Source organism: Pholcus phalangioides, unplaced genomic scaffold (genome assembly GCF_987345545.1).
Source record: "Pholcus phalangioides strain wild (caught in Gottingen) unplaced genomic scaffold, Ppha-v1.0 ptg000006l_1, whole genome shotgun sequence".
NCBI classification, from domain to species: domain Eukaryota; kingdom Metazoa; phylum Arthropoda; class Arachnida; order Araneae; family Pholcidae; genus Pholcus; species Pholcus phalangioides.
In genome coordinates, this window is record NW_028301599.1 from 2,662,687 (window position 1) to 2,682,110 (window position 19,424).

The window sequence follows — 19,424 nt, forward strand, 5'->3', positions numbered from 1 at the left end:
CCTTTGTAATTTCACCAGAGAGTGTCCTTTGCTTCACCCCGTGATCAGCGTAAACTCCAACAGAAATGAATTAAGACATTTGCTTTTATAAGCATTTTTTATTCTTTTGTTTAACTTTTGAGAATTAGTGTAGCTTTGTATTGGAAAATGCCACGAGAAAAACTGCTCTCATTCGAGCTCATCAGTTGAATTTCGTATCAGGTTGAGAATCGATGGAAAGAATTTTAATTCAATTTTATATATTTTAGAAAAATTGTTCTACTCACACAACACATTGAGTGTCAATTTTATGCTCGTCACGCCCTCACTGTTTTCAGCTGAACAGTTGTAGTCCCCGGTGTCTTCTCTGGATACCTTAGTGAACCTCAAAAAGGGGCCACTGGTCACAATGCGACGCGTAAAATCGGAAGTTATGTGAGGAATCACTTTATGACCTTTCGTCCATGTGTATTTATGAACGGGCGGGTAAGCCGACGCAGTAGCGTTCAGTATAGCAGATTGACCCTCTGTTACTTCGAGCACCTTGGCCACGGGTTCGAACCTCGGTGCATCTATGTAATAATATAACATGCTATTAATTTTTCAAAGAGTGATATTCGCAAACTTATCTGTAACAAGATGTTTTATAGAGTCTAAATAAAGTTCAATTGGCATATTATAAGAGGGTATTCTTACGGCGATTCATACTTACATCTCACTCGAATCCGGACTTGTTCTTTGACCACTACATTAAAAGCTTCGTTCTGCGCTTCGCACGTGAACACGGAGTTATCGTCTTCAGCTCTTGCGTACCAGAACACTATCCTGCTTGACGTCGACCATCCACCGTAGCGGGACTCGGTCGTTACTTCCTCAGCGTCTTGTATCAAACGACCGTCATTCCACCAACTCACAGTAGAAGGTGGGTTGCTGCTATCCGTCCAACACTCTATCGACACCTGCGGACACATATTTCATATAAATGTTCACGATGGACACGTCAATATACCGTACCGTTAGGAATGAATAAGACATTATTGCAAAATTTCTAACATCTATGACTTCCCACCCGTTGGCAAGAGTAAGTATAGCCGTCTATGACTAAGTTGGTATATGTTTCCAGTTGCCTATAACCGTAACTACCCATTTGAAAATTATGAAAATTTGGAAACACATCAATGAAAGGATGAGTAGAATTTCTGAAGGCCCTTCGAAAAATTTCAGTGTAGCATTTGATCTAAAATTATTGCATTCGTAAAAGAATCGAACTAACAAATTTTGTTCTTGATCTCTTTAGTGAAATAATGTGTGGAAATAGTTCCGCTGGAGAATTCAAATGCAGCTTGTGTCCCATAAACTCGTAAAAAGTTTAACAATTGAAAGGATTTGATGTATATGAATGCGGTTTGCGTAAAAGTTATTCTCACGAAAGTGTTGTGTTGTTCTCTGGAAAGAAAAAAAATAGTTCAATTTTTTTTTCTATAGAGGGAACTGCACGAAAGTGAATCACTAAATATGCAAATCAGAGTCATGTAAAATACAGGATGTACGGTTAGCCATTCATTTCTGAATTTCTTTGTTACCGGTGCTTACATGATGTTTTTAATGTGATTTTTACATTGGTGATAACGGGCTACAAACGTTCCGGACGCAGAAGATATTCAAGAAAGGTTCTAGTCCAGTCACTCCTGCCGAAATGGTTTACAGCGTGCTCTATCGACAGAAATTAAAAAAAAAAAACTTCTGTAACAAACAATGTCTTCCTCAGTGTGAGAATAACTTCTTCCACATACCGCATCCCTACAATTTTTATGAATGTTTAAACTATTTAGGAATTTATGACACACTCTGGGCATGTCTCGGAATATAACGGACTTGCATATATACTATGATATACTGACTCATCAAACATTTTTGATCGAAACCGTGACTTCAATATTAAATATAAACATAAAAATAGAAAATCTGAATCCCGAAAATTAATAAATTGTCCAAGAAGGCGACTGGAAAGATAGAGAAAGAAAAATAAAGTAAATACTTAAAAAGATGAAAAAATATAAGGAATATAAATAAATAAATATATATATAATGGGAAAAAAATTCCATAAAAAATATGGTTTTCATAGCCTAAATGCATCCGTTACCGTTATAGCCATTTGCTGTTTCCTATCCCGATCTTTTTTAACGAAGAAACGTCACATGAAGCAGCTGACAAGATTTTTTTGTTTTGTTCGAAGATGGAGCACAGCGAGCTCGTTCTCCTTCGCGAGTTCCTAAATTTGAGCAGTTTGCTCTCATGTTTGCAAAAAATAGGATATGCACCACTTTCGGCATATAAAACACTCTCAGGTGGAATGTCGAATTTTCTCTCAATTTCTTTCCAATAATCTTATGTGTGTGTAAGGATATTCGAAGTAACATATCTTTCTGATTGGTAGATTGGTGGATCTAGACATCACGGAACACACTAGGGTATCTATAATCATAAACGTCCTGTGCATGGACATTTTTATAAGCTAATTACACAGTGTTATGTGAGAGATGATGAGAGCCACTGAGCCACTTCATATAAATATTTAGATCTTTCCCAAGCACCTGAAAATGCATCCCATTTTCTTATACAGGTCAGTTGTTGATAAGCTCACACCACTCAGACGTGTGTAGCGTTCATTCTGATAAAGCTTGGTATATAGGACCATGAGAGAAAATAAAGATTCAATTAAAAAAAAAAGTCTCAATTTTTGGCCCCTTGGTGAAAATATGGCGTTTTTTAGCTCAGTTATATTTTTTCAAATAACTAAACTAACAAAGAGATATAGATGGCTTTTTTCTCAGCCAGAGATATCAAGGAAACAGTTATTTTCCGGATATTATGCTGAGGTGAGCTCGGAAAGAAAAGTCATCACGTCTCCGCCGGGACTCGAACCCAGGTTGCAAGAACTCGGTTTGCAAGAGGGCCTGGGTTCGAGTCCCGGTGGAGATATGATGACTTTTCTTTCCGAGCTCACCTCAGCATAATATCCGGAAAATAACTGTTTCCTTAAACTTTTTATCAAAGTTTATCAAACAAAAAAATATATGATTTCTTATTTTGAAATTAGTTATTCTGAATGTCGTGCAAAAAATACTTTTCTGGTTAGCTTTTTTTTCCCCTGCTACATAAATACTTTACTAAAAAATTTTAGCAATAGATGGCCGGATATTATTTCTCAATTTTTATGGGAAAATTTACTAAAAGAAAAATCATCGAAATAACCATCACTGACCTCCGATGATTCCGCAAGAAAATGTGCTACTGCTTTATTTTTGAAATATGTGACATCCATATTTGTTATAGGCATCTTTTTCTCAGCCACCTCGCTGGGCATTTTGCCTGTTGTGGCGTTGTATTTGTACTTCCATAACTTACACAGTAGGTTTTTCAAGTCAATCATGTGACCTGTGACTTTAAAGAGGTTTTGCGCTTGTGTTGAAAGTACAAATTCTGTTGCCCCAAATCAGAAATATTTTGTTTTCTACATGAACCAAAATTAATTTCATCATTCGAAACTAATATAAAAAGTAAAAAACTTTTTTATCTTTTCGCGGGCCAGCACTTGGCCACCCCTGGTATATACCATTATGGAATTCCTCATCAGAATTGGTGCAACATACGTCTCAGTAGTGTCAGTTTGTTTATAACCACACTGTATTATTGTACGTTCCTCCAATGATACGCAATATCCAGAGCTTGCGAAATAAGGCTAGCAATTACACAGCGTGAGTGTGAGTATTAGCTACATTAACGAGGGTCTGATTCAAACAGTTCGCAATGTGAACACTGAATTGAACTCGTCTACGTGGTTAGCACGCTTACGACTAACTAAACAGGAATACAGGTAGGAGAATATGGTAATCTGATGTCCGGTTGTAATCATCATCAAGGCTTCTCGGAGAAATGAATGCGGTAAATGCTAAGGTAATTAAATCTACAATCAGGGCATCAGTACCCAATACATTACACCGAGTAAACAATAGCGTACGGAAGACTAACAATAATATGCTGAACAAACAATGCATTGATTGAAGTCCATGTACGGAATGTTTACATGATTCGAGTAAATTTACAATTAATTAATTTCGCATTTATTTTACATCTATGATGAATGAGGAATAAAAGTTGATGTGATTGAGATATTAATAGATTTCCCATAAATTCTTAAATACTTTGCAATTGGTATTTTTGAATGTGGTTTGTAAGAATAATTTTTCCTCACAAACCGCTGTCGTCACCACATTCTTTGTGAGAAAAGTTCAAATTTTCAAGAAGTAGAATTTTTTTATGGTAGAGAAAAAATTAGTTTAAATTTTTGTCGAATCAAGAGGGGATTCTAAAACTTAGACATAAATATATCTATAATGTAACTTGATATAACATAATGCGTGAACTGTTGGCCGCATCGCTTGCATATTTTCACAACAGATGATGGCTTTGTACCACCATAGGAATAAAAAAATGTTCAACCGAAATATAGACAACCTTTTGATAAGTGTATGCAACATTTTTTTTGAGCGGGGGCGGGTAAATGAAGGAACTTTTCAATGGAAGGTAACTATAGCGCATTGTTTCCTCAAACAAAGCGTAAATATGTGTGGAAATAAACCCAATAAACACGCTGATGCGTAGCTATTTTAGTTTCAAAGTGAAATTGTTTTCTCCCGGGAAAGACAAAAAAAAAATCGAAAGATCTATAACGCAGCACTTGAAATGACATCCGAAATGAGAATATGTTCTCATAAATGAAGACGTCTGGTAACCCTAATCTGAATAGAGCAGGGAATATTGCTCCAAAAGATTCTACTACCACTAAAAATGAGGATATTTTTAGAGAGATTTATTTCCCCTTTCTATTTGAGAGGCAAATAAGTATTTTTCTACTTTTTATCCAAACTTTAGGATATGCGTAGTAATAAAAAACATGTTTATCTAAAAATGCAGTAAAAACCTAGTCTTATTAACTAGACTGTAACTTCCGTTGTTTTGAAAAGTAAAAATTTCAGAACTCCAGTCTCTATTTATATTAATAAAAAAGCATACATTTATACTGTTTTCTTCATTTTGGAAAAAAAAAAAAGAGGAAAAAAATTCACCCGGAAACTCATTAAATAAATGACATCTATGTATAATTTTTTTTTTTAAATTCTTCCATTTATTATCCGCGTCACAAGACAGTGGGCAAATGTTGAATGATTAATCTTCAATTCGCTTTAATCGGTCGAGTTGCCGTATAAATAATTAATAAGGTCAATTAGTGATTGTGGGGATTCATGCGAAAATTAAAAACTTGATGACGACAAAAAATAAAAAGAGATATTCACGCTCTATAGAGAAAAAAAAAAGTTATGAAGAAGTTGTATTAAGTGAAGTGAACTGTTTTGCATATTCATTATAAAGTCCTTTTCTTGATATTGAATTTAAAAAAAGAAAGGAAATTAAATGATTGGTGTTTTTCTCTTCATTATCATTTTCTAAAACGAACAATTATTATTTTGGTTCGTCTTTTGACTATTTTGCTTTAAGGCACGGAAAATTCATTGATTCCATTTATTATCTTGATTTTCTTTTAATTTTGAGAGTCATTTAATTAGATTCATTATTTATAATTACGTTCACAATATTCAAACTTTGTCTCTATAAATAATCAAAGAATTCCTTCACGTTGATTATATCTTTAATAAATGTCTCCAAAAACTGTTTTTCCTTCGCCGTAACCTAAAATACTCCACTCGTCATGTTCGTCACTTGTGCTACCAAACATATATTCTCCCTGCCCTCTCCTATGCCTGTGAAGCCTGGGACCCCCACACCCAAACCAACATGGACAAATTAGAATCTATCCAAAATAAGTCCACTCGTTTCATTTTCAACTGTTGGTCTTCACATGTCTCTTATAACGGAACTCAAGCGACAACTCAATATCCAACCGCTCTCCTCTCTTCGACTTATCTCTCGTTTAACTTTTCTCTAGAAACTCCTCCATGGGGTTTTTAATATTGACACGTCCAATATTCTAATCCAACCTTCACATTTCTCTGTTAGACTCAATCATTCCAAAAAATTACAGACCATCTTTGCCTCTTCAGATTGTCACAAATTTAGCTTTTTCCCAAGAACTATTATCGACTGCAACAACCTACCATCAAATATTGTAGATTGCACTACGTTTTTCGAATTTTCTCGTACCATCAATCGATACTTTTGCCATATATAATTCCGCATCCTCTTGTGTAGGCCTCGGCCAAACAATATTGTATAAATAAATAAATTAATTAATTAATTAACTCGTTTCTGTTTGTTTTTAGTTACTATTCCCCGTAAGGGAATAGTGACAATAGACATAAATGCAATCCTCGAAATGAATTCGAAATACTAAGTATTAAAACTATTAATTGTGAAAGGAAATGTATATATTCAGAAATATAAGTCCGCGTTGGGAATTATACATACAGTATGTATAGCACAGGATATGATCAATAAATATGAGAAGTATTATTTATATATATATATAAAACATGGTGTCGCTCTACGCATGTTATTTCAAGATACACAGAAAACTGGATGTTGTGAAGATATTTATTTTTTGAGACATTGATTTTTTTAAGAAGGAAAAAACTCATCTCTGCCTCTACCGGGAGAGGGACTACAAACGAGGGACCCCGGTTTCGACTCCCGGTAGAGGCAGAGATTAGTTTTTTTTTTTCCTTAAAAAAATCAACATCTCAAAAAATAAATACCTTCACATCTAGTTTTCTGTATCTATTGAGTATTATTTTTATACGTCGAATTCCGTTTTAATGAATACCGTTATAGTAAAAATCTCATTTTAACGGACACTTTTCTAATCTTCCAGATACGTTTTCATGGCAACAATGCAAAAACCTGGAAAATTCCTTTACAACGAAATTTCGTTATAACGAAGTGATTTCTCCGGTCTGTTGGAGTTTCGACTGTATTATAGAACTTTTCGTTCTAAATTTTATCTCTTCTTTAAAATGTCGCATCAGAATTAGTAATTTCTCTATTCATTGATTATATTGCCTAGCGTATTAATCTGAGTAAACGTCACATGCGAGGATGTCCATAGCTACTCTTCAAACAATACAGTCGAATCCCGTTATAACGAACTCCAAGAGACCGGAGAAATCACTTCGTTATAACGAATTTCGTTATGAAAGAATTCCAGGTTTTTGCATTGTGCCCATGGAAATTTATCTCCATATCTCCAAGATTAGAAAAGTGTTCGTTAAAACGAGATTTTCGCTATAACGGTATTCGTTAAAACGGGATTCGAATGTAACTCTGCATTGATTTATTTATTTCTATCTGTATATAAAGCGGCTTATTTTTCATTGGATACGGAATTGTCGATTGCATCTTATTGAAGTCCAGAAATTGCTGAACACTTTTCACTACTACAAAGGAAACTGGCCAGTAATCTCTGGATTAGTTATATCAATTACTCCTCCGATTATTTTCGTCTTTTATCAGTTTTCTTCGTTTATCCGAATCACCGTTACCTTCATTGAAAATTAGTACTGCAGATAAGCGAAGCGCTTTGAGATCAAGTTTTTTTTCCGGACTTCAGATTTTTAGCTTGACCGTGATTACATTCAAATTCTTCGGATACTTATTTCACTTCATTCCAGAAATTAACTGTTGTTTATAACAACTATTATGTGTTGTTTATGGCTTTATCAATTACAGGAGGGACATCAGAGCCTAATGGAAAGTAAGGAAAGCAGTTAGTCTTATTTTAATCGCTGGTGATCGAAAATGCAACGAAATGTTGAAGTGATATCAAGAATCGTCTTTTCCAGCTTTCGGCGTTTCAGAATTCCATGCACTTGAAGTGAAGTATACTTGAGAGAACTGATATTCAAATATAAATAAAAGTTGTTGAAGTGAGTGCGTTATCACTAGCAATAGTCCGAGCGTATTCCGAGAAATGTAGTATACAGTTTTGTGTATTTCTATTTCTCAAGATACGTGTTCTTCCAACATCTTGCGTGATAATAAAGTTCATCCGTCTATTATTACGTGAGCTCTAGATATACTAGAGTTATTTAATAAATGCTTACCTCAGCTCCTTCTTTAGGCTCAACCGGAAACACTTTGATTGTCACATTTGTTGGAGGGACTGAAATAAATTCAAAATACAAAGTTATTGTGGAAAGTACAGTCTATTTCTCACGGATAAAATTTCACTTCGGATTCACAGTTGAATATCATTTTCACTCATTTATGGAAGAAAATTAAAGCCTTATATGAAGGGTGCATAGGAAAGTCACTTTATATCGGAATAACGCGTGAATCATTAATCCTAGAAGCATACTTCCAATTAGAATATATATCCAAATAAAACGTGTAGACCTGAAATATGTCATTCACATTGCAGGGGTTGTATAGTCATGAAAATAAAAAATAACTTTATACTTCGCACCCTGTGTTAAAAACGCAATTAGAAAGTTTTTCACCCGACTCTCTCCTGAGTCAAATAAAAAATAATAATAGTCTTTTAAATGAAATTTTCGCTTAAATATTTGAATTAGAAAATCACTGAATATTAGAGAGAAAACAACATATGAAGCGTAGAACGAACTTGTTCGTTAGGTTATGTTTTTTCTTCATTTTTTTAGTCAAATATCTCAGCAAATATTACATTTAAAACATGGACTATTTTTGTGGGGCCCAGGAGACACGGGGAAACAACTTTTTAATTGTGGTTTTTCGGACTGGGTGTTCAAATGGAAAGTTTTTATTTTTTAACAACTATATGGCCCCTTGCAATATAAATGACATACTCGGGTCTACAAGTTATATGGACACTTTTTCTAATTGGAAGTATGCGTCTCTCTGATCAATAGTCCACGAATTATTCCAGTATAAAGGAGGGCTCTCCTATGTATCTTGTATAATCGTACAAAATCTTACATAAAACGATCAGTTTAACTTCTGAACTGTATACATCCGAAGTCGCAGTATTATTAACATCACACCGAAGTGTCTTTTCGTTATCGGATGGCGCAACCATCAATGTCAAATAACTCTGAACACGTTCAGATCCGATAGCCACTTCACCTGGAACCTGAACAAAACAAACAAATAAATGAGTCCGGACAAAACGGTCACGGCCACACTAAAAAATCAACGATATCAAGTACAGTTGTCTTGTCCCGTAATGAAACTCCATATGGCAAAAAAGTTCGTAGAAATTTCCAAAAAAATTCATAAAAACCGGAAAAATAACCAAATAAGAAACGGTTTACAGGATTAGCGTCGCTTAGTCAAGGCAATTTTTTTGCCAGGGAAAAACTAAAAAAACTGCCTATAGGTGGCGCTGACGTACACAAGTAAAAAAAATATATATACGCAAATAACGAACAGAATTTCTCCAAATTCGTTATTACAGCAGTGCGTGTTCCACATGACCACCACCGCAGGGGATAACACATTGCAGGCGAGTCACAAATCCAGCAACGGCAGAGTGCAGTAGGTCAACATAAACGGTTTAAAAAGGTAAAGCGATTGTGGATTATGAGTGCAAGTTCTTATAACCGTCTCTTTTATATATTTCCATCGAAGCCGCTCGTACAAGCGCAACCTATCGGCAGTTTTGTGAGTTTTTTTTCTTGTTTTAAAAAAATTTCCGTGACCTAGTGATGCTAACCCTGCAAACCGTTTTTTATTTACCTTGTACTTTTTCTAAACGTAAATACGCAACAAATCTATACGAATGAGATTTTAAAATTTTTCCTTCTCACCCATGTGTCTTCTCTGTACCACCATAAGTTGGCTGGTGGATATCCTGATACAGCACCGCAGGAAAAAACGTGTGGTTTATCAGCGACGAGTTCTTGCCCGGGCTTATATCCCTCGATAATCGGATTTCCTGGTGGATCTGAGAATAAGAACGGTAATAAAATAGTCGAGATCTGCTATATATGTTCCTCGGTATTATTCAAGTTAACGCTTGGAAGTAATTTATTTTACTTAGTGAGAGGAAATGGATTATCTTACAAATTATTGTAATGTTGTGTGTTTTCCTGACGCGTTGGCTTCTTGGGACACCCGAAGCGCTGCAAAGAACTATTTTACTCCCAGTCTCCTGCGGGTAAACAAATCACAGAACTAAAAACAAGTACACCGCTCTAAGAAATGAAATTTCAGATTATAATATGCCATTTCTCTGAAGCAAAGAAGTTTCTTGAAATTCTGGATTAATCATATGGACGGAAACGATTCGAATTTGATTTTCAAACAACTCATAGGCTGTTGTCTTACTTTTTGTTTTTCTGCAATGTTTTACATCGGCTTTTATGTATTTGGCTCTGCGAAGGGCTTCTTGAAATCTCCACCATCTTTGAACGGAGTGTGACGTCAGAATTACCGTAATGCAATCGTTGTTTCCCATCCCGCTATTTTTAACGACTACACGTTACTTTGGACGAATAGTATCTACCGCTCCAAGATAGAAGATCATACGTCCGCCCGACTCTCAAGACAAGGGATTCCCAACTTGGGTTCACGCCCTACAAGGGGGCAATTTGATTTTTTCTGGGAGGCAATATGAGAATGAGTTTTTTTTTTTCTGTTAGGGGCCATTCAAGTATTACGTAAACAGATTTTCAGCTATTTTTGACCCCCTCCCCCCGTCAGCAAAACACTGACACCCCCCCCCCCCCGTCTGCAAAATTTCGTCAGCAGCTTAGAATATTTCATATTTACAAAAACGGGTGGTTGATGACACAAGCAACCTTACCTTCAAATCCCCCCCTCCCACCTTGTCATCAAAAGTCAGCAAATCCGAAACCCCTCCCCCCCTCGATGCTGACGTAATACTTTAATGACCACTTAAGACTTACAACTTTGCAGAGAACCTACCATTTTTTTTTATATCAGTTCAAATTTATACTTTTTAAACAATTTCTTGATGATTTATTTTAATTTTTATCTCAGTGTTTTTTTTTTTTTTTTTTGGAAGGGGTTTAACCAGGGGTGCTTAACGTTTTGTGTTCCACAAAAAAAGTGAGACCACCGATAGTTTACGAAACCCATGTGACAATAGAAGGAAAAGAAATATGTCAGTTTGCAAAACAATATATTCTGTATGTAGCAATATAAAATCAGTGAGTCAATTGTTATCTCATCCAAGCTCACGGACCCCCTGAAGTCTGTCCAAGGACCCGTGGATAAGAACCACTCTGCTTATAACTAAATAAATTGTGTTTTGGTCATTACTGAATGACCAAAGAATGACCAAGACTACGTATAGCACTCGGGGCTATTAGTTTGTCTCCTCGAGATGTACAGTTAGGAAGTGTTTTCCCCCTGCCAAAATATTGGACAATGTTATCGATTTCGAACAATGGACGATTTATTTTTTCAAAGACTATATTTTGATGAGTTCCAGCCCGTTTTCTGAAAACCTCAAACTGGTTCGTCGAAATGCATATATTACGGTAAATGTGAAAAATCCGGTTATTATATACAGTAACCAGTTATTATGCATACTTACCGAGCATTTAATAATTGAATTAATCACTTTTTCCCTGCCGGCAGCTATACATAAGCGTCGCGTCGTTGGTAAGCATGATAAATCGGGCTATATGATAATTTATACACGCATTGTATAATATTATATTATTATTATACGTCATACATGTATTGTATCATATTATATTATTATTATACGTCATACATGTATTGTATCATTATTATAATTTATACATGTATTGTATCATTATTATAATTTATACATGTATTGTATCATTATTATAATTTATACATGTATTGTATCATTATTATAATTTATACATGTATTGTATCATTATTATAATTTATAAATGTATTGTATCATTATTATAATTTATACACGTACTGTATCATCATTATGATTTATACATGTATTGTATCATTATATCGGGGTTCGACTCTAGATCATATAGTTTCCCAAACTCTCTTTGTTCCATCTCGTCCCCTTCTTCAGAAATTTTTTCTCATTGCTGCCAACTCAATCGTTCATATAGTCCTATGTCTATGTTATACCCGTAGATTCCATCGCCCCCAGGGAGTGATATTGCCCACTTTGTGAAACGCTGGACTAGGTTCTTCACATACTAGACTCGTTTGCATTTTCTTTTTTTATATTTATCGAATTTACAAGTTACACTAGAGTATTATGCATAATCGCAGATAAAGACTACATTCATTCATTCAGATAAAGACGATAAATTCCAAGTATTTTTCAAATTTACCAATGACACTTGGTTATTATACATATCTGTTGTTAAAAGCGTACTTTTTTAGTATTTATAAAATTTACCAAACACGATTGGTGAAATTGATAATTCCGTAATTTCCATAACCACCGGTAAAGCTGATATTTTTTAGTATCTATCAAATTTACCAACGACGCTCGGGTATCATGCATATTCGCCAGTAAAAGTGATAAATTTACAAAACTTACCAAGACGATTGGCAAGAATGCATAATAACCGATTTATATATTATTTACCGTAACACATACAAGTCAATCAGGAACACAGTATTTTCAAGACATATCAGCCTGGACTTGTTTGTTAATGGGAGCAATATAATTATTCTTAATCTCTTATTACAAAAGCCGCCTTTCGTACAGTATCTGTGCATGTACATTGTATAAACACATTTTTTATAAGTTCTATGAAGACTTATTAATAAAATTCTTCTATTTATTGCAAAATGTACAAATTACTAAAGACGGGAATAATGAAAACGCAATTACAATTTTGTAGCTCAAAATCATTTTTCTCTCTCGTCATTTGTCTCACAAAATGTTTCACAGAACTTTTTAACCAACTACTATTTTTCATTCATATTTTGAAACAAAGATTATGAAGTTTATGGTGGCGCGTGTAAATGCTCATGCATTTATATATTATGGCCTAAAAATGGTTATTTCTGTTTCTTTCTTTTCATTTTTTCGTCTCAGGGCTGCATAAGGATTGCATAATTTACCTGCCTGGAGATTGTGAATGTGATATTCGCCGACGTGATCCATCCTTGTTCTTTCTGTGTCTCCGCGACATCTTCGGTCTCTGTTCTGATTCCGTCGACGTGCCACTCGATCTCTGCCACCGGATTGCTCAAGCTGGTCACGCATTGCACGTTCACTATATCACCTCTTCTTGCCTCCGTAGGGCCGTATATGTTGAGAGAAGATGGAGGATCTGAATGGTGGGAAATAAAAAGATTTCCATTCTTTGATCTTCTCTTGATTAAATAAGCTTATATCTCTGAATTCCTTTTTATTTAAATTTCATTCAGCTAACGTGTCTGCTGATCTATTCAGCGCTGTCGGAAAAGAAGGAAATTCATCTTTGCGCGAGTACTTTCTATTTTGCAGTTCCCTGCTTGGAATGAAAATATTTCATGGTACACTGCACGCCGCCTAATGTGATCACATTGGGACTCGTTGTTTCTGATAACAATAACAAATTAATAACTACATCCGAAAGGAATTTAAAAACGAATACTCTGACCATACGTCCGTTTGATCGAACAAGACGTATGCAAATGGGGATCCATTTTGCCTGATTCTACCCTAGCTTCAAAATACGCAAAAAAAAAAAAAAAAAAAAAACTTTTCTAGAAAAAAATTGATGCCATAAACCAAAGTCCCGATTTTTGAATGTTTTTATATATATTGGTCCGCTCCTTACTTTTCGAAAGTAATAACAATTCCCAAATGTACTGAGAAATTGAATTTTCTGGATGTTAATGCACCGAAACTGATATTTGGAAAGAAAAGTGATTTTTGCCTCTTCCGGGAATCGAACCTAGGACCCGGGCAAGTGCGCTAACCAATACACCAGAGACACACTTTTCAACTCCTTTTAACATGCATTAGTAGCGTGAAGCGCTGAGTGGAGTCAGAGATTCAATTTCTCAGTATATTTCAGGCCGAAAAAAAAAATCATCTCCATAATTCCCAAATGGTAATATTATCCGTGATTCTAGTAAGCGGCGTCTACAGTATCATATAAATAGTAACAGAAAAAAAAATATATATATACATCAAACGAGCCTGCTTCGTACAATATGATGAACAAAGTTTTGAAGGAAAAAATGAGTAGCTATACTACACATTTATATCAAGCGCACATCTAATTATAGGTATATTAGAAATGATTGTTCAAAATTTTTTATTATCTTTGATTCGTGTCATAAAACCTTATACGCCGACTGAAAGATTTATTTTGCAACTGTTACTGAATACTCACATATCACACTAAGTCTAGTGGTCGTTGTAAGCGGTTGTTCGGACAAAGGGTGATGAGCCGAGCATCCATAAAGAGCGTTATTATCTGTCGAATCAACGCGTATCACTACTGTGTTGGCAGCCTCTCGCCCAACTGCATAATACGTGCCTTCGATGGTTCCGCGATTTTTATGCCAAGACAAAACGGGAGGAGGTTTGCCACCAGTCGACAAGCAAGTCAACGTGAGCGTATCACCAGCTTGCAGCAGATCCCCTTCGTTGTAGCCTTCTATGACGGGCGGACTTGTTGGATCTGCAAATATGCGTGCAAAACCATTATGTATATATACATGAAAACACAATAATTAATTTCGAAATGGGAATGATATGGTTTTTTCTCAACGCAATATATCTTCACTATTAATAAATTTTCGTTATGAAGTATTTTTACCAAAAAATAAATAAATAACTTAAGTTGTCACCATGCCTATAGCGTTTGTTTTTAAAGTTCCTTTCCTGCATATTTAGCAAACTGTGTTTACTCGCCATTAATAAGACACCACGATAATGAAAAGTCTATACCTGTATATTCAGTTTTCAGGGGTGAAGGAATACCACAAGGCCACACTGAAATGATTCACTAAGTCATTGGTGGATACAGAGGTTCCCCCAAAAGTTTTATCCGAGAAATTGATTTCGCAATAATTTATAAAATTATTGGTTATTTTGCTTAGCCGTGTCCACATATGAAATTATCGGATGTAGTGAATATATTGGTTGATTGGATTTTTCTTCTCCCTTAATGTGCCAGAACAGTAAAAAATAACGTAAAAAAATTTGCAATGTACTCGTCTTTCGTTGTGTTTGCGTATTGTGTTTTGAATGTGAGAACCAGCGGAAAGGGAGAGGGCACAAATTTGTCAGAGACAGTTTAGTGTTTTGAAATTACTAAAAACAGAAAGAAAAGGGATGTTGTCACCCATTATCCAAAAGTCATTAAAAAAACAAAATACTTCTTAAATTTATTTTTTAATTTAAATTTTTCTCTTTTCGTAACAAACAAAAATATTTACTTCAATTAAAATGCGCCTTAACAACTCCTAATAATAATTCATTTGGTGAAATCTAAAAAAATATATTTTTTTCAAATCCCATATCTAGTTAGATATAATTTTTTTCAGGCTCTTAGACATTGGCTGTAATGACGCATTTTCTGCACAAAACGTAACGTTACATAACGCAACTAGTTTTGGTTGTGAAATGATGGATTTTGTTCAGCATTCTAGTGCACTGAGATTTAGAGACATGACTAACAGAGAGCGCGAGGACCTGATAAAAATTCGAATGTTGTACCTTTTTAAGAAATACGGTTTTTTTCAACTGTTTCTTCGATGATATCCGACTATATTTGTAGCATTTTTTGCAATTCGAATTTTTCTTTAGACTTACGATTGAAAAATTAGCTACCGGACATTAATGAAAGTGGAGACTCGGCATAATGGAAGCAAAGCACAAAATATATTTCAAGCAGATTTGTTAAACAATCGGCAACTGAATCATATCGATTTCCGAAGTTTTGTATTCGACGAAATTTTCTAGCAATAACAGTGGAAAACACACCCACTCTGTTACAGATAATTTACTTCTCTTTAAGTACGTATATATCACGAGTTTCTACATATTCAGTTATGCGCAATCTCAGAAGAACCAATAAGTCGATCTCTAAAGTCGAGGCTTCCATACAAAACATTCTTACGGAAATTCCATTTCCATCGATCTCTTAGAGAAGATCCGGTCCAATCGAAATCAATATTCGCGGCTTTGTATTTTAAATTCATCTGCAATTTAAATGGAATCCGATCTTGGAATTCAACTTCCACAAAGCACCCTGAAGTTCTCTCACACCCTTGCTATAAATTTTAGTATAAAGACGATGTACAAGGCCGAGTAAATGAAACTTCAGTGTCCGTCAACACTACTATCCATTTACACTCATACACTTCATGAAGTATCGCTATAAACGCTACTGTAACTTCTTTTCTCTTCAAAAAATAGAAAGTTTATATGTATATATATTTTTTTTTTCAACTTAATTCATTTATCCGTACCCGGAAGCTTAAAGATGGATGATTCGGCAAAGCAATCTTGTCCATTTATCAGTCTGTCAATGACTGGTCCTGGAATCCCCTGGAGCCATTAGGAGGATTAATTCTCAGTGCTGATCGATCCTTGTATGAGAATTAGCTGTTGAGTCCGGGGATATCCATTTATTCATTTTTATCATCTTTTTTCATCGATATATCTTATTCATATAAAGTTATCGCGTAATAGGTAAATTAAGTTACAGGAGGTTCATCTATACATCACGAGCATATAAATAATTCGATAGGCTGACCTAAAATTACTTGAAAATCGGCACTGGCGTTCTTTTCAATGGATGGATTCACTGGAGATAATGGATTGCAAGGATAGGAATTATGCGTGATAATTTATCATTGACGAAGCACTTCATGAAGAAAAAAAATGTAAAATGAATTCACAACGTGTCCCTAAAATATTAATGAGTCCTGAGCACCGTCTTAAGAGCATAATAATGCTCCCCAGAAAAGTAATTTTTCGGGGGCCCCCATTTGGCCAGAAATGCTTGTCCACCAATTTACATGCTCGCTGTCGAAAATTTCAACCAGATCTCATTTTTATGAAACCCCCTTCTACACTTGAGGCCCCTGGTCTGTTCCCAAGTGGGCCTAGATGGCAGTCCTGCATTTGAATGCTGCAAGGTTGGTTTCTTTTTTTATGAATGGAAAGTCATACAAACTACTAACGACAAATAAACGGTAAATATGAAATGAAGAACTACTGACGGCCCAGTTTGACGGATGCCGTTACCTAATGCCCTATAGAAAAGAACGCTACTATAGGACAATCTTCTTAAACGAAGAAAGTACTTTTTTCTGGATATTATTGCTGAAGTTAGCTCAAAAATAAAGTATACCATTTTCCGCCGGGAATCGATTAAAGGTCCTCTTGTAAACTGGGCAAGCGCACTATCCGTATACACGACCTTTCTTTCCTTCCGTATGGGAAGTATACGGATAGTGCGCTTGCTTGGTTTGCAGAAGGACCAGGGTGCGGGATGTAAAATTTCTCTTTACTTTTTTTAATTTATTGTAGATGGCAACAATAATAATAGGGCAATAGTTCTTCTTGCGTAAGTTCTTCACCTATTATATAAAAACAAAACTATTTTATATAGTAGTTTTTATAAGAAATTTTGGGTGGTTTCAACTGGTTTTCCGCATGAAAAAAAGAAAAAATAAATTTTTGGCATAATGACAGTGCATTTTACGCTTCATAACACCGGCTATGTTTTTATGTTTTGTAGCAGAATTTCAGCAATTATTTTCCATATGCCGAATATGAATTTAGTTAAAACTAACGGTCAGTAGGATATTTTGTCATGTGCATGTCGTTTGGTTCTTGTAGATGGCAGCAGAGGTTACAGAGCAGCAACAATATTCTCTATTATTATACACGACAGAAAAAGAGACGCTGGGACGTCTTCTGCCACCTATGTAATAGAAATTAATCTATCTGCTGTAATTCAAGAAGGAAATAATTGATATTTCAATAAGCGGCAATGAACAACACATATGAACAAATGAACAAGCACATATACAGTCAATTCTCGATTAGTAGAATGTGCATCACCCGACAACAAACTTCGAGCTATCGTCGGTCCGATATATCGGAAATTCCGATTTCTGAGTAGGGTAGTACTTCGTTGTTTGACAACAACCCGTGACGATACTGCAAATGATAACAACACTGATTAAGAAAATGGTGATTCATTCTTTTCAGACTGCAGTGTCATCTAACGGAAATTTTTTCACCACTGTAAAAAGTTGAGAATTCACCATCTATGCATTCATTTGCTAATTGTGTTGTTGTTATCAGATTATAAAATATTGTTATAGTAACTTCTCTGTACTAAAATATGATCCGTGATCAAGCGTCACTAGTACCTTGGAATAAAATGTTATATTAATTAATCAGGTGTTATAATAACGTCTAGATCTACTTTGCAGTACTCAAATTTTTTGGTGGGTGGTCTATCGAGAACATATACAGAGGATTCTGGACTACTCAGCCTAATGTGTAGGTAGGGCGTGGGTTTTATAAATGAACACTTACCATTTTCATCCCATACCGTCATAATCACCCTTTTTAAACCGCAACCAACTTCTATTCATATTTCCTGGCCTTTCGATACAGGCGAGATTCTAATAAATGTTTGTTATTCACTGAACTGTGCGTTTTGAACATTTATTACAGAATTATTGGTCCAAGAACGAAAATATTGGAGAAGTTTTAGTATAAATTCTTTTTCTGTCTATCTTCATTGCAGGAAACATAGAATCATATACAGTGTGCAGTATGAACACATACCATACGCTGTCGAAATAAACAAAACATGCACGTAAAACGTAAGTTGAATTCTTACAAACATAAATTCATTGCATTATTCTTTGATAAATGATTACCCAAATGTCAAAAGGTAGGCCCAGGATGAAAGATTCAAAACTCACAGTTTTTTTAAGTTCATGGTGTAGACCAGTGGTTCTCAACCTTTGGAAGCCCACGGTCCGGTTGATTTATTTTTTGGCGCGTGGAAGGCCCGGTCATACGCAAGACTAATGGGTAAAAATGAAACGGTGAAACCACTCACTGCCCGGTTTGACTGATGTCAAGGCCCGGCAGTGGGCCGCGGACCGGTGGTTGAGAAACACTGGTGTAGACAACTCAGGGTTTCTCCCTTTTAGCCCTCTTCAGTTTTACCCATTTTTGACCCCCTCCTTGCCTTCTCAGCAAAATTTCGTCGGCACTGCCTCCTACCTCCGAGCGAATGTTGGTGGGATCAGAAACGTACGCGGGAGGGGGCATAGGGAGCTCGTGCGCCTCCCCCCAGACGAAAAACAAATTATTTTTTTTTTAATGTGAAAAACATTTAAAAAAAAATTCTTAAGAAAATACCTTTATATGTGTGTTATTATAATCGATTTCTGTTAATTTCAATGTTATTTGAAGGGTAAGAACTCGAAATTTGTCTTTAATAAATTGATTGTGACCCATCCTTTAAGCCATATATGGTAAACCCTTGACCCA

At 35.4% G+C, this 19,424-nt stretch overlaps 1 protein-coding gene across 1 annotated transcript in view; it reads right to left on the reverse strand.

The window, feature by feature from the left end:
- Nucleotides 1-19,424, reverse strand: part of LOC149085661 (nephrin-like) — a 136,588-nt gene that overhangs the window by 24,600 nt on the left and 92,564 nt on the right. Inside the window, exons 7-14 of the mRNA XM_089232460.1 lie at nt 14,281-14,571; nt 13,016-13,227; nt 10,037-10,124; nt 9,781-9,917; nt 8,951-9,104; nt 8,098-8,156; nt 692-938; nt 267-551 (exon numbers count right to left, since the gene is read on the reverse strand). Coding sequence (XP_089088586.1) covers nt 267-551; nt 692-938; nt 8,098-8,156; nt 8,951-9,104; nt 9,781-9,917; nt 10,037-10,124; nt 13,016-13,227; nt 14,281-14,571 — 1,473 coding nt within the window. The remainder of the gene's footprint in view (nt 1-266; nt 552-691; nt 939-8,097; nt 8,157-8,950; nt 9,105-9,780; nt 9,918-10,036; nt 10,125-13,015; nt 13,228-14,280; nt 14,572-19,424) is intronic.